Raw genomic sequence first — 12,566 nt, forward strand, 5'->3', positions numbered from 1 at the left:
CTCCCTGGCCTGAGGTGTTAAAGCAAAACACTTCACATGCCCTATAAAGTCTATTTCACCCCTTCACAGTATCAGGAAAGGCCTGCAAGGCCTTGGGCCTACTTCCATCCTCCAGGCACCAATGTTACTGATACCTGTGACATTTGGTGGTGTTAAGCTTCAAGGGGAAGAAGTTGCACCTTCTACCCAGGGTTATGGAGCTCAGCGCTGGGTAAGAATTCAGGTTATCCCCTTGGCTGGAGGTGTTAAATCAAAACACCTCACATGCCCAATAAAGTCTATTTCACCCCTCCACAGTATCAGGAAAGGCCTGCAAGGCCTTGTGCCTACTTCCAGCCTCCAGGCGCCAATGTTACTAATACCTGTGACAATTGGTGGTGTTATTCTTCAAGGGGAAGAAGTCACATCTTCTACCCAGGGTTATGGAGCTCAGCGCAGGGTAAGAATTCAGGTTATCCCCCTGGCAGGAGGTGTTTAAGCAAAACACCTCACATGCCCAGTACAGTGTATTTTACCCTTTCCCAGTATCAGGAAAGGCCTGCAAGGCCTTGTGCCTACTTCCAGCCTCCAGGCACCAATGTTACTGATACCTGTGACATTTGGTGGTGTTGAGCTTCAAGGGGATGAAGGCACACCTTTTACCCAGGGTTATGGAGCTCAGCGCAGGGTAACAATTCAGGTTATCCCCCTGGCTTGAGGTGTTTAAGCAAAACACCTCACATGCCCAGTACAGTGTATTTCACCCATTCACAGTATCAGGAAAGGCCTTCAAGGCCTTGGGCCTACTTCCAGCCTACAGGCACCAATTTTACTGATACCTGTGACATTTGGTGGTGTTAAGCTTCGAGGGGATGAAGTCACACCTTTTACCCAGGGTTATGGAGCTCAGCGCAGGGTAAGATTTCAGTTTATCCCCCTGGCCTGAGGTGTTAAAGCAAAACACTTCAACTGCCCAATAAAGTCTATTTCACCCCTTCACGGTATCAGGAAAGGCCTGCAAGGCCTTGTGCCTACTTCAGGCCTCCAGGCACCAATGTTACTGATACCTGTGACATTTGGTAGTGTTAAGCTTCAAGGGGATGAAGTCACACCCTCTACCCAGGGTTATGGAGCTCAGTGCAGGGTAAGAATTGGGGTTATCCCCCTGGCTGGAGGTGTTAAAGAAAAACACTTCACATGCCCAATAAAGTCTATTTCACCCTTTCACAGTATCAGGAAGGACCTGCAAGGCCTTGGTCCTACTTCCAGCCTCCAGGCACCAATGTTACTGATACCTGTGACATAAGGTGGTGTTGAGCTTCAAGGGGATGAAGGCACACCTTTTACCCAGGGTTATGGAGCTCAGCGCAGGGTAAGATTTCAGATTATCCCCCTGGCTGGAGGTGTTAAAGCAAAACACTCCACCATCCCAATAAAGTCTATTTCACCCCTTCACAGTATCAGGAAAGGCCTGCAAGGCCTTGGGCCTACTTCCATCCTCCAGGCACCAATTTTACTGATACCTGTGACATTTGGAGGTGCTAAGCGTCAAGGGGATGAAGTCACACCTTCTACCCAGGGTTATGGAGCTCAGTGCAGGGTAAGAATTCGGGTTATCCCCCTGGCTGGAGGTGTTAAAGAAAAACACTTCACATGCCCAATAAAGTCTATTTCACCCCTTTCATAGTATCAGGAAAGGCCTGCAATGCCTAGTGCCAGTTTCCAGCCTCCAGGCACCTGTTTTTGTGATACTTGAGACATTTGGAGGTGTTCAGCTTCAAGGGGATGAAGTCACACCTTTTACCCAGGGTAATGGAGCTCAGCGCAGGGTAAGAATTGGGGTTATCCCCCTGGCTGGAGGTGTTAAAGCAAAACACTCCACATGCCCAATAAAGTCTATTTCACCCCTTTCACAGTAACAGGAAAGGCCTGCAAGGCCTTGGGCCTACTTCCAGCTTCCAGGCACCAATTTTACTGATACCGGTGACATTTGGTGGTGTTCAGCTTCAAGGGGATGAAGTCACACTTTCTACCCAGGGTTATGGAGCTCAGCGCAGGGTAAGAATTGGGGTTATCCCCCTGGCTGGAGGTGTTAAAGCAAAACACTTCACATGCCCAATAAAGTCTATTTCACCCCTTCACAGTATCAGGAAGGACCTGCAAGGCCTTGGTCCTACTTCCAGCCTCCAGGCACCAATGTTACTGATACCTGTGACATTTGGTGGTGTTGAGCTTCAAGGGGATGAAGGCACACCTTTTACCCAGGGTTATGGAGCTCAGCGCAGGGTAAGATTTCAGATTATCCCCCTGGCTGGAGGTGTTAAAGCAAAACACTTCACATGCCCAATAAAGTCTATTTCACCCCTTCACAGTATCAGGAAAGGCCTGCAAGGCCTTGGGCCTACTTCCATCCTCCAGGCACCAATGTTACTGATACCTGTGACATTTGGTGGTGTTAAGCTTCAAGGGGAAGAAGTCACACCTTCTACCCAGGGTTATGGAGCTCAGTGCAGGGTAACAATTCAGGTTATCTCCCTGGCTGCAGGTGTTAAAGCAAAAAACTTCACTTGCCCAACACAGTCTATTTCACCCCTTCACAGTATCAGGAAAGGACTGCAAGGCCTTGGGCCTACTTCCAGCCCCCAGGCACCAATGTTACTGACACCTGTGACATTTGGTGGTGTTAAGCTTAAAGGGGAAGAAGTCACACCTTCTACCCAGGGTTATGGAGCTCAGCGCAGGGTAATATTTCAGGTTATCCCCCTGGCTTGAGGTGTTTAAGCAAAACACCTCACATGCCCAGTACAGTGTATTTCACCCTTTCCCAGTATCAGGAAAGGCCTGCAAGGCCTTGTGCCTACTTCAGGCCTCCAGGCACCAATGTTACTGATACCTGTGACATTTGGTGGTGTTAAGCTTCAAGGGGATGAAGTCACACTTTCTACCCAGGGTTATGGAGCTCAGCGCAGGGTAAGATTTTAGGTTATCCCCCTGGCTGGAGGTGTTAAAGCAAAACACTCCACATGCCCATTAAAGTCTATTTTACCCCTTCACAGTATCAGGAAAGGCCTGCAAGACCTTGGGCCTACTTCCAGCCTCCAGGCACCAATTGTACTGATACCTGTGACATTTGGAGGTGCTAAGCGTCAAGGGGATGAAGCCACACCTTCTACCCAGGGTTATGGAGCTCCGCGCAGGGTAAGAATTCAGGTTATCCCCCTGGCTGGAGGTGTTAAAGCAAAACACTCCACATGCCCATTAAAGTCTATTTTACCCCTTCACAGTATCAGGAAAGGCCTGCAAGACCTTGGGCCTACTTCCAGCCTCCAGGCACCAATTTTACTGATACCTGTGACATTTGGAGGTGCTAAGCTTCAAGGGGATGAAGTCACACCTTTTACCCAGGGTTATGGAGCTCAGCGCAGGGTAAGATTCCAGGTTATCCCCCTGGCTTGAGGTGTTAAAGCAAAACACTTCACATGCCCAATAAAGTCTATTTCACCCCTTCACAGTATCAGGAAGGACCTGCAAGGCCTTGGTCCTACTTCCAGCCTCCAGGCACCAATGTTACTGATACCTGTGACATTTGGTGGTGTTAAGCTTCAAGGGGATGAAGTCGCACCTTCTACCCAGGGTTATGGAGCTCCGCGCAGGGTAAGATTTCATGCTTCTCCCCAGGTTGGAGGCGTGAAAATAGAACAATTACCATACACAACAATGTGTATTTCACCCCTTCACAGTATCAGGAAAGGCCTGCAAGACCTTGGGCCTACTTCCAGCCTCCAGGCACCAATTTTACTGATACCTGTGACATTTGGAGGTGCTAAGCTTCAAGGGGATGAAGTCACACCTTTTACCCAGGGTTATGGAGCTCAGCGCACGGTAAGATTCCAGGTTATCCCCCTGGCTTGAGGTGTTAAAGCAAAACACTTCACATGCCCAATAAAGTCTATTTTACCCCTTCACAGTATCAGGAAAGGCCTGCACGACCTTGGGCCTACTTCCAGCCTCCAGGCACCAATTGTACTGATACCTGTGACATTTGGAGGTGCTAAGCGTCAAGGGGATGAAGTCACACCTTCTACCCAGGGTTATGGAGCTCCGCGCAGGGTAAGAATTCAGGTTATTCCCCTGGCTGGAGGTGTTAAAGCAAAACACTCCACATGCCCATTAAAGTCTATTTTACCCCTTCACAGTATCAGGAAAGGCCTGCAAGACCTTGGGCCTACTTCCAGCCTCCAGGCACCAATTTTACTGATACCTGTGACATTTGGAGGTGCTAAGCTTCAAGGGGATGAAGTCACACCTTTTACCCAGGGTTATGGAGCTCAGCGCAGGGTAAGATTTCAGGTTATCCCCCTGGCTAGAGGTGTTAAAGCAAAACACTCCACATGCCCAAAAAAGTCTATTTCACCCCTTCACAGTATCAGGAAAGGCCTGCAAGGCCTTGGGCCTACTTCCAGCCCCCAGGCACCAATGTTACTGACACCTGTGACATTTGGTGGTGTTAAGCTTCAAGGGGATGAAGTCACACCTTTTACCCAGGGTTATGGAGCTCAGCGCAGGGTAAGATTCCAGGTTATCCCCCCGGCTTGAGGTGTTAAAGCAAAACACACCACATGCCCAATAAAGTCTATTTCACCCCTCCACAGTATCTGGAAAGGCATGCAAGGCCTTGGGCCTACTTCCAGCTCCCAGGCACCAATTTTACTGATACCTGTGACATTTGGTGGTGTTAAGCTTCAAGGGGATGAAGTCACACTTTCTACCCAGGGTTATGGAGCTCAGCGCAGGGTAAGATTTTAGGTTATCCCCCTGGCTGGAGGTGTTATAGCAAAACACTCCACATGCCCATTAAAGTCTATTTCACCCCTTCACAGTATCAGGAAAGGCATGCAAGGCCTTGGGCCTACTTCCAGCCTCCAGGCACCAATGTTACTCATACCTGTGACATTTGGTGGTGTTAAGCTTCAAGGGGATGAAGTCACACCTTCTACCCAGGGTTATGGAGCTCAGCGCAGGGTAAGATTGCAGGCTTCACCCATGACTGGAGGTGTTAAAGCAAAACACTTCACATGTCCAGTAAAGTGTACTTCGCCTGTTCACATTATCAGGAAAGGCTTGCAAGGCCTTGGGAGTGTTTCCAGCCTACAGGCACCAGTTTTAGTGATACCTGTGACAAGCTAGGGATGGGCCAGAGTACCTGAAGGCTAAGATCTGAAACTGTTGATGTACGTTTTGTACTGTGAGAAGTGTTTGATTTGTGGTTCACTCTACCTACATCCAAGGCGAAAACCGGTATTTAGAAGTAGATCTCAATCAGGCTGCCAGGCGCAGAATCTGATATGTGGGCGCAGGTCGCACTCTTGACAGACCATTTGATTCAGGAGTGGTCCCCACGCCAGCAATCGGGCTCACTACAACGGTGATAGTCACAGGCCTCACTCTGTACTGTGGGATGTATGATGTAAGAATTAGATTGCGGTACATTACATTGCTTTTTTAGGCGCTTTCCACAACTTGCACGGGAGGGCGATCTAGACTTAGGAATAGTATGATTTACTATGCCAGGGAGGGAAGGTGTTGGAATAGTAAATCACACTATTCCTTAGTGTAGAGCGCCCTCCAGTGCAAGTCGTGGAAACGACTTGCGGGGTAAATGCAGAGATCTAAATGTACTGCGGTGTTTTGACCGCGTTGTTAAGGTCGGTTCCCTTCTAGGTACGTCACCTGAGTGGTAAACCTAACTCCAGCTGTAAAAAAGCAGCACAGCAGAGTGCCTCCATGCAGGTACTGGGGGGGTCACCATTTCAGGTGCATTCACACCCTCTGCTCTCACTCTGGGTGCCGTTAAACATGCAGGCCTGACTCGGCCGCCTGCCTTCACCGTGCCACTGTGTGTTTATGATGTTGAGTCTGCGCCCGTCTCCTCCAGCTCGGCGCTTGGCAGTGAATGCCCTCTGCCTGCATGTGCAGCTATCAGCGCGCAGCACCCCTGGTGATGCCTGAGCCCGGACCGTGCCCCGCTGCTTGTAAAAGTCCCCCGGCTGGCCCCGACTCGTGGGTGCCAAAGCCGAGGGTGCAGGCGCGCCGTGAGGGCCCCCCTGGCCCCCTGGCATTGTCTCCGCTCCCCGCGCTCGGCCGGCGGAGCCCTGTGCTACTTCGGCCCGTTCCAGCACGCGCTCCCCGCGGCCCCCGGAGCCCCACTGCGCCGCCACAGGGCCCGCTCCCTGCAGGAGGCCCCTCCCGCCCGCGGGCCGCCGCTCCCGGCCTCGGAGCGCGAGGGTGGACCGGGGAAAAGGGGCCCGGGGCCCGGGATTCCAGGCACGGAGGCGTCAGCCATCGGGGGAGGGCAGAGATCCACGGGGCATTACGAGCCTCTGAGGACGGGGGCAGCTGAAACAGGGGCGGGCGCGGGAAGGGGCTGAAGCTGGGCTTCTTTTCATGTGTGCCTGGGAGCGTGTGTTTCAGTGATTGTGTTTTAAAACTTAGTTATTCCGATGGTAGGAAACACAAAAGTCAGCTGGGAGCAGGGAGCCGAGTGCGCCTCGCACAGCCCTCTCTCCCCGGGACCAATCAGGGGCTGGCTCCTCCCTATATATGCACGGGGCTCGGCTCTGGCGGTACATTTCTGTTCTCTGACAGTGCCTGCGCCCAGACTTGCGTTACCATGGCAGAAACCGCTCCAGTCGCCGCGGCTCCTCCCGCTGAGGTCGCCCCCAAGAAGAAGCAGCAGAAGAAAGCAGCGGGGGCCTCCAAGGCCAAGAAGCCTTCCGGTCCCAGCGTGTCCGACATGATTATGAAGGTGGTGACTGCCTCGGCCGAGAGGAAGGGAGTCTCCCTGTCGGCCCTGAAGAAGGGGCTGCTCGCCGCCGGCTACGATGCGGACAAGAACAAGGGCCGAGTAAAGGTCTCCCTGAAGAGCCTGGTCAGCAAAGGCGCCCTAGCCCAGCTGAAGGGCACCGGGGCCTCCGGCTCCTTCAAGGTGAACAAGAAGCAGCTGGTGGGCAAGAAGGCGGCAAAGAAGACAGCCACCAAGAAGCCAGCGGCCAAGAAAGCTGCCCCTGCCGCCAAGAAGCCCAAAAAGGCTCCCGCGGGGGTCAAGAAGAGCCCGAAGAAGGTCAAGAAGCCGGCGGCAGCCAAGAGCCCCAAGAAGCCCAAGGCTGCCCCCGCCAAGAAGGCTGCCAAGAGCCCAGCGAAAGCCAAGGCGGCGAAGCCCAAAGTAGCCAAGAAAAGCCCTGCCAAGGTAGTCAAACCCAAGGCAGCCAAGCCCAAAGCAGCCAAGCCCAAAAAGGCAGCACCCAAGAAGAAGTAAGGGCTTGCACCGAGACACTGCAAACACAAAGGCTCTTTTAAGGGCCACCACCCTGTCTAGAAGAGAGCGTGTTCATCCCCACCTTTGCACCCACCCAATGCCCCACTTTTCCAAAAATAAACCGCACAATACATCCCAGCGCACCGTTTCACAGGCGAGTGCTGCGTGTGATCTTGGCCATATAAAACGGCTCTTTCGGTGCTGAGTGGATTGAAATCGTTATCACATAGAAAACAAGGGGGTCCGGGAGTTATAAGACCTCCGTTCATAGTACATGTGCAATAACGTGTTTGTGTCTCGGTGCTTTCACTGTACCCGGGCAGACTCGACATAGTGTCTGCATAAGGCAGACGATTGTGAACTTTAAATGGAGCGCAGGGCACTGCGTGCTCCAGGGTGACATGGGGCGGGTAAAAGGGGGTCTGGGAGTTATGAGACCTCATTTTATTATAAACGTGTGTGTGTGTGTGTTGGTGCTTTCACTGTACCCGGGCAAACTCGACATAGTGTCTGCATAAAGCAGACGATTGTGAACTTTAAATGGAGCGCAGGGCACTGCGTGCTCCAGGGTGACATGGGGCGGGTAAAAGGGGGTCTGGGAGTTATGAGACCTCAGTTTATTATAAACGTGTGCTAACGTGTGTGTGTGTGTGTTGGTGCTTTCACTGTACCCGGGCAAACTCGACATAGTGTCTGCATAAAGCAGACGATTGTGAACTTTCCATCGAGCGCAGGTAACGGGGAGTGTTCCAGGGCGGCGTGCTCATGACATCTCGGGCTCCTCTCCCGGTTGACCGGGGTCGGGTGGACCACCAGTGGACGGACGGACACGGAGACAAAGGCTGGCCGGGGCGCGGGCTCCGGCTACATCATCCAACCGGACTGTTCTCTTTTATCCACAGCTCATTGGACACCTAGGCTGCAGCCTCCGGTCCAGTAACCAATCGTTGCACACCGCGGGCTATTTTCGAACGTGGGGCGGTCTCCTCAGCCAATCAGAGCAGCCCTCCGTCTGTGAGCGCATAAATAGGGCTCTTTCCCCGTTCGACGCCATTCTTCTCTGCCTTCGCCGAGAGAGACCGCTCCCGCCATGGCTCGCACCAAGCAGACAGCCCGCAAGTCCACCGGCGGCAAAGCGCCCCGCAAGCAGCTGGCCACCAAGGCTGCCCGCAAGAGCGCGCCTGCCACCGGCGGCGTCAAGAAGCCTCACCGCTACCGGCCCGGCACCGTGGCCCTCCGCGAGATCCGCCGCTACCAGAAGTCCACCGAGCTCCTCATCCGCAAGCTGCCCTTCCAGCGCCTGGTGAGGGAGATCGCCCAGGACTTCAAGACCGACCTGCGCTTCCAGAGCTCCGCCGTCATGGCCCTGCAGGAGGCCAGCGAGGCCTACCTGGTCGGGCTCTTCGAGGACACCAACCTGTGCGCCATCCACGCCAAGAGGGTGACCATCATGCCCAAGGACATCCAGCTGGCACGTCGCATCCGAGGCGAGAGGGCCTAAGGCGACGGACCGACCCGAACAACCACCACAACGGCTCTTTTAAGGGCCACCACCCTGTCACCTACGAGCTTATCTTATCTGTCATGGCATGTGTTTTAACACGTCAGGGAGGGTGGGCTGTGAGTACCACGAGCACTGGGCAACTTATACCGCCGGCTCTTGAGAAACCAGAGCACTCTGTGTTCACAGTGCACCAACACCTCTCCAATGTGTCCTTCATTTTAAAGCGTTGTTTGGGTAGAGGGTTGTGGTCGGGATCCGCGGGTCACAAGCCAGCACTATGGGGCATCTGTGCCCCCGGTACGTCGGGTTCTGAGAGTACCTCGATTACTGGGCAACTTATACCGGCTCTGGGGGGGAACCAGAGCACTCCGTGTTCACAGTGCACAAACACCTCTTAAACGTGTCCTTCATTTAATAGAGAGCTTCTTCGGGGGTAGAGGATTGTGTAGGGATCCGCTGGTCACAAGCCAGCGCTATGGCGCATCTGTGCTCCCGGTACATCGGGTTCATGTGTCCGATTTCAGGAACGTTTGCCCCGGGGCGGATTATAGCCGTTCCCCAGGGTCTTAAAAGTACTAACACAACGTTAAACCCGCTCACACAAACACTGTTCGCCCCATACATGGAAAAGAATAAGCCCACGGGCAGATGCGCGAATTCCCAGTGGGTTTATGTAACCTCATCGTTGCAGTGCTTATGTGACACTTGGTCCCAACGAGGGCTCATTCATATACATGTTGATTTAAAGAGGAAAAACGGGTTGACTGCTCTGTCGGCCCTCGGTCTGCAGCAAGCCCCGTGAGAGCGGGCCTTTCTGCACTCAACATTACCCTTCTAAAACACATATTTCTCAAGTGATAACAGAAGCACATTAGCTCTTAGAGGAGGAAGTGATTGGCCCTTAAAAGAGCCGTTGTGTTTGTTGGTGATGCGCCTCGAAGCCTTACTTGGCGCTGGTGTACTTGGTGACGGCCTTGGTGCCCTCCGACACGGCGTGCTTGGCCAGCTCTCCGGGCAGCAGAAGGCGGACTGCGGTCTGGATCTCCCGGGAGGTGATGGTGCGCCGCGAGTTGTAGAGAGCCAGTTTGGAAGACTCGTTAGCGATGCGCTCGAAGATGTCGTTCACGAAGGAGTTCATGATGCCCATGGCCTTGGAGGAAATGCCGGTATCTGGGTGCACCTGCTTCATCACTTTGTAAATGTAGATGGCATAGCTTTCCTTCCTGCTCTTCCTGCGCTTCTTCCCGTCCTTCTTGGGCGGCTTGGAGAGCGCTTTCTTGGAGCCCTTCTTGGGAGCCGGCGCGGACTTGGCTGGTTCAGGCATGGTGGACGCTCTTTCACTGCTTGCTGTGAAGCCGAGAGAAATACGGAAGGAGGGCCCGGCACTTGTATTTATGGGCTTGGCCTGCAAAGCAGTCTCCTTCCCGGCTCTCCCTTCTCATTGGCAGGCTCCCCACTTCCTATGTTAAGCCCTCCTCCAATGAGAAGTACTATCAGCGCCTAGCTGTCAACCAATCAGACGCTCCCGAAGTCTTTATATAACCGAGTCCAGCAGAAAGAGAAGTATTCTTCTCTCTGTTGTGTGACTGAGACCCTAGATCGATCGCCATGTCTGGAAGAGGAAAGCAGGGAGGAAAGGCCCGCGCCAAGGCCAAGACACGCTCTTCCAGAGCCGGGCTCCAGTTCCCCGTGGGCCGTGTGCACAGGCTGCTCCGGAAGGGAAGCTACGCCGAGAGGGTGGGAGCCGGTGCCCCCGTCTATCTGGCTGCAGTGCTGGAGTACCTGACCGCTGAGATCCTGGAGCTGGCCGGCAACGCCGCCCGGGACAACAAGAAGACCCGCATCATCCCCAGACACCTCCAGTTGGCCATCCGCAACGACGAGGAGCTGAACAAGCTGCTGGGCCGAGTCACCATCGCCCAGGGAGGAGTCCTGCCCAACATCCAGGCCGTGCTGCTGCCCAAGAAAACCGAGAGCCACAAGGCACAGGGCAAAGCAAGCAAGTAAAGGCCCGCAGACCCCCGTGGAAACACACCCTAAACACAAAGGCTCTTTTCAGGGCCATCCACAGACTCCATCAAAGAGCGTATCCGTGCCGAGGTGTTACTCTCTGGCGGCTTCATAGATGCGGCAGCGCCCGCTACCGTAGCTTCATAGGGGGGCATGCCCAAGCTCTGGCCGTGCACTGTTGTTCCTTCCCGAAGCCTAGCATGAGGCCGACCATATTAATGTTTTTTTTTTTAGTATATACATGTATAATTTGAATTTTCAGGGACACATTTTGCAGACTTGCCCCAGCCGAGCGGGCACCGAAGGCGAGGGTTAGGCGGGCCGCGGTGACAAGTGGGGGCCTGGCAGGGAGGAGTGTGCGTGTTTGACTGATCGGTGCACCGGCGGCAGCTGCTGAGCCCGATCGGGAGCCCCTGACAAAGAGGCGGGCTGGGAGCGCGCTCTTTTTCAATCAATATATACATATATATTTTTTCATTTTTGGGGGACACATTGTGCAGGCTTGCCCCAGCCGGGAGCGAGATGTGGGCAGTGTTGCGAGGTTGAAGGCAGGTGGTGCCGGTGAGGACTTTAACGTGTGTTGGGCTCCATTAAAACGTATCCATGTTTTTTTTTCTTCTTCTTCATATTGGGAGGGGCCACCGAACGAGAGGGTTAGGCGGGCCGCGGTCACAAGTGGGGGCCGGGAAGGGAGGTGCCTTGGGCGCGAGACGTGGACAGTGTTGCGGGGTTGCAGGCGGTGACACACAGCGGGGTGGTGCCGGTGAGTCCGGTTTAACGTGTGTGGGCTTTATTAAAACATGCCCGAGGCTGTTCATATTGGGAGGGGGGAAGGAAGGAGAGGTTTAGGCGGGCCGCGGTCACAAGTAGGGGCCGGGAAGGGGTGTGTTTGACTGTGATCTGTGCACCGGCGGCAGCTGCTGAGCCAGCCCATGACAAAGGCGGGCTGGGAGCCCGCTCTTTTTCAAACGGCAACGGCCGCTCCAGCCCCCGCTCCCTGCAGAGGGCGGGACGGGGCCGGGCTCTACATGGGCTCCCGCGCAGGTCCGCTGCTCCTCAATATAAGCAGCCGCTGCTGGTCGAGATTTCATTTCTGCTCACATCATCGAGAGGAGAACATGTCTGGACGCGGCAAAGGAGGGAAGGGGCTCGGCAAAGGCGGCGCCAAGAGGCACCGCAAGGTGCTCCGGGACAACATCCAGGGCATCACCAAGCCGGCCATTCGCCGCCTGGCGCGCCGTGGCGGAGTCAAGCGCATCTCCGGCCTCATCTACGAGGAGACCCGCGGGGTGCTCAAGGTTTTCCTGGAGAACGTGATCCGGGACGCCGTCACCTACACCGAGCACGCCAAGCGGAAGACCGTCACCGCCATGGATGTGGTCTATGCCCTGAAGCGCCAGGGCCGCACCCTCTACGGATTCGGCGGTTAAACACTCGACTTGCCCTCGGAAAAACGCAAAACACCAACCCAAAGGCTCTTTTAAGAGCCGACCACGATGTCATGGGAGAGCTGTGTCTATGCACTATTGTTCCCGCAGAGCCGGGATCGGCTACTCGCTAGCCCAATACCAGGGGATTTGCTCCGGTGCCACCCTACCATGTCGGGCGCTGTCCCGTGGCCCCAGGAGCCCGCCATTCAGGAGCCCTGGACTGGGTCCCTAAGGGGGTGTTTAGACCGGCCCAGGTGCCCGCCATTATGGAGCCCTTGCCTGGGGACCTACGGTGGGTTTAGCCCGGCCCAGGGTCCCGTTTTCCTGG

The 12,566-nt window shown here is 54.5% G+C and overlaps 5 protein-coding genes across 5 annotated transcripts; 4 read left to right on the plus strand and 1 right to left on the minus strand.

The window, feature by feature from the left end:
• Positions 1-6,649: 6,649 nt before the first annotated feature.
• LOC144827008 (histone H1.4-like) lies at positions 6,650-7,428 on the plus strand. The gene has a single exon (XM_078685472.1). It carries the CDS (start codon positions 6,650-6,652, stop codon positions 7,292-7,294), a length of 645 nt encoding a protein of 214 aa, XP_078541598.1. The 3' UTR covers positions 7,295-7,428.
• A 942-nt stretch (positions 7,429-8,370) lies between these two features.
• On the plus strand, positions 8,371-8,847 carry LOC144827009 (histone H3). The gene has a single exon (XM_078685473.1). It carries the CDS (start codon positions 8,385-8,387, stop codon positions 8,793-8,795), a length of 411 nt encoding a protein of 136 aa, XP_078541599.1. The 5' UTR covers positions 8,371-8,384; the 3' UTR covers positions 8,796-8,847.
• Positions 8,848-9,741: 894 nt separating this feature from the next.
• Positions 9,742-10,122, minus strand: LOC144827907 (histone H2B 1.2-like). The gene has a single exon (XM_078686069.1). It carries the CDS (start codon positions 10,120-10,122, stop codon positions 9,742-9,744), a length of 381 nt encoding a protein of 126 aa, XP_078542195.1.
• Positions 10,123-10,406: 284 nt separating this feature from the next.
• Positions 10,407-10,805, plus strand: LOC144827908 (histone H2A type 2-C-like). Its single transcript, XM_078686070.1, has one exon. The coding sequence runs from the start codon at positions 10,407-10,409 to the stop codon at positions 10,803-10,805; it is 399 nt and encodes a 132-aa protein (XP_078542196.1).
• A 1,031-nt stretch (positions 10,806-11,836) lies between these two features.
• Positions 11,837-12,238, plus strand: LOC144827909 (histone H4-like). Its single transcript, XM_078686072.1, has one exon. The coding sequence runs from the start codon at positions 11,837-11,839 to the stop codon at positions 12,236-12,238; it is 402 nt and encodes a 133-aa protein (XP_078542198.1).
• The last annotated feature ends 328 nt before the right edge of the window (positions 12,239-12,566 follow it).

The sequence above is a fragment of the Lissotriton helveticus genome, chromosome 4_1, assembly GCF_964261635.1.
Source record: "Lissotriton helveticus chromosome 4_1, aLisHel1.1, whole genome shotgun sequence".
Taxonomy (NCBI): domain Eukaryota; kingdom Metazoa; phylum Chordata; class Amphibia; order Caudata; family Salamandridae; genus Lissotriton; species Lissotriton helveticus.

What these genes read in the sequence shown, in the direction of transcription:
- LOC144827907 (XM_078686069.1), bottom strand. Translation starts at nt 10,122, where the DNA reads ATGCCTGAACCAGCCAAGTCCGCGCCGGCTCCCAAGAAGGGCTCCAAG.
- LOC144827008 (XM_078685472.1), top strand. Translation starts at nt 6,650, where the DNA reads ATGGCAGAAACCGCTCCAGTCGCCGCGGCTCCTCCCGCTGAGGTCGCC.
- LOC144827009 (XM_078685473.1), top strand. Translation starts at nt 8,385, where the DNA reads ATGGCTCGCACCAAGCAGACAGCCCGCAAGTCCACCGGCGGCAAAGCG.
- LOC144827908 (XM_078686070.1), top strand. Translation starts at nt 10,407, where the DNA reads ATGTCTGGAAGAGGAAAGCAGGGAGGAAAGGCCCGCGCCAAGGCCAAG.
- LOC144827909 (XM_078686072.1), top strand. Translation starts at nt 11,837, where the DNA reads ATGGGCTCCCGCGCAGGTCCGCTGCTCCTCAATATAAGCAGCCGCTGC.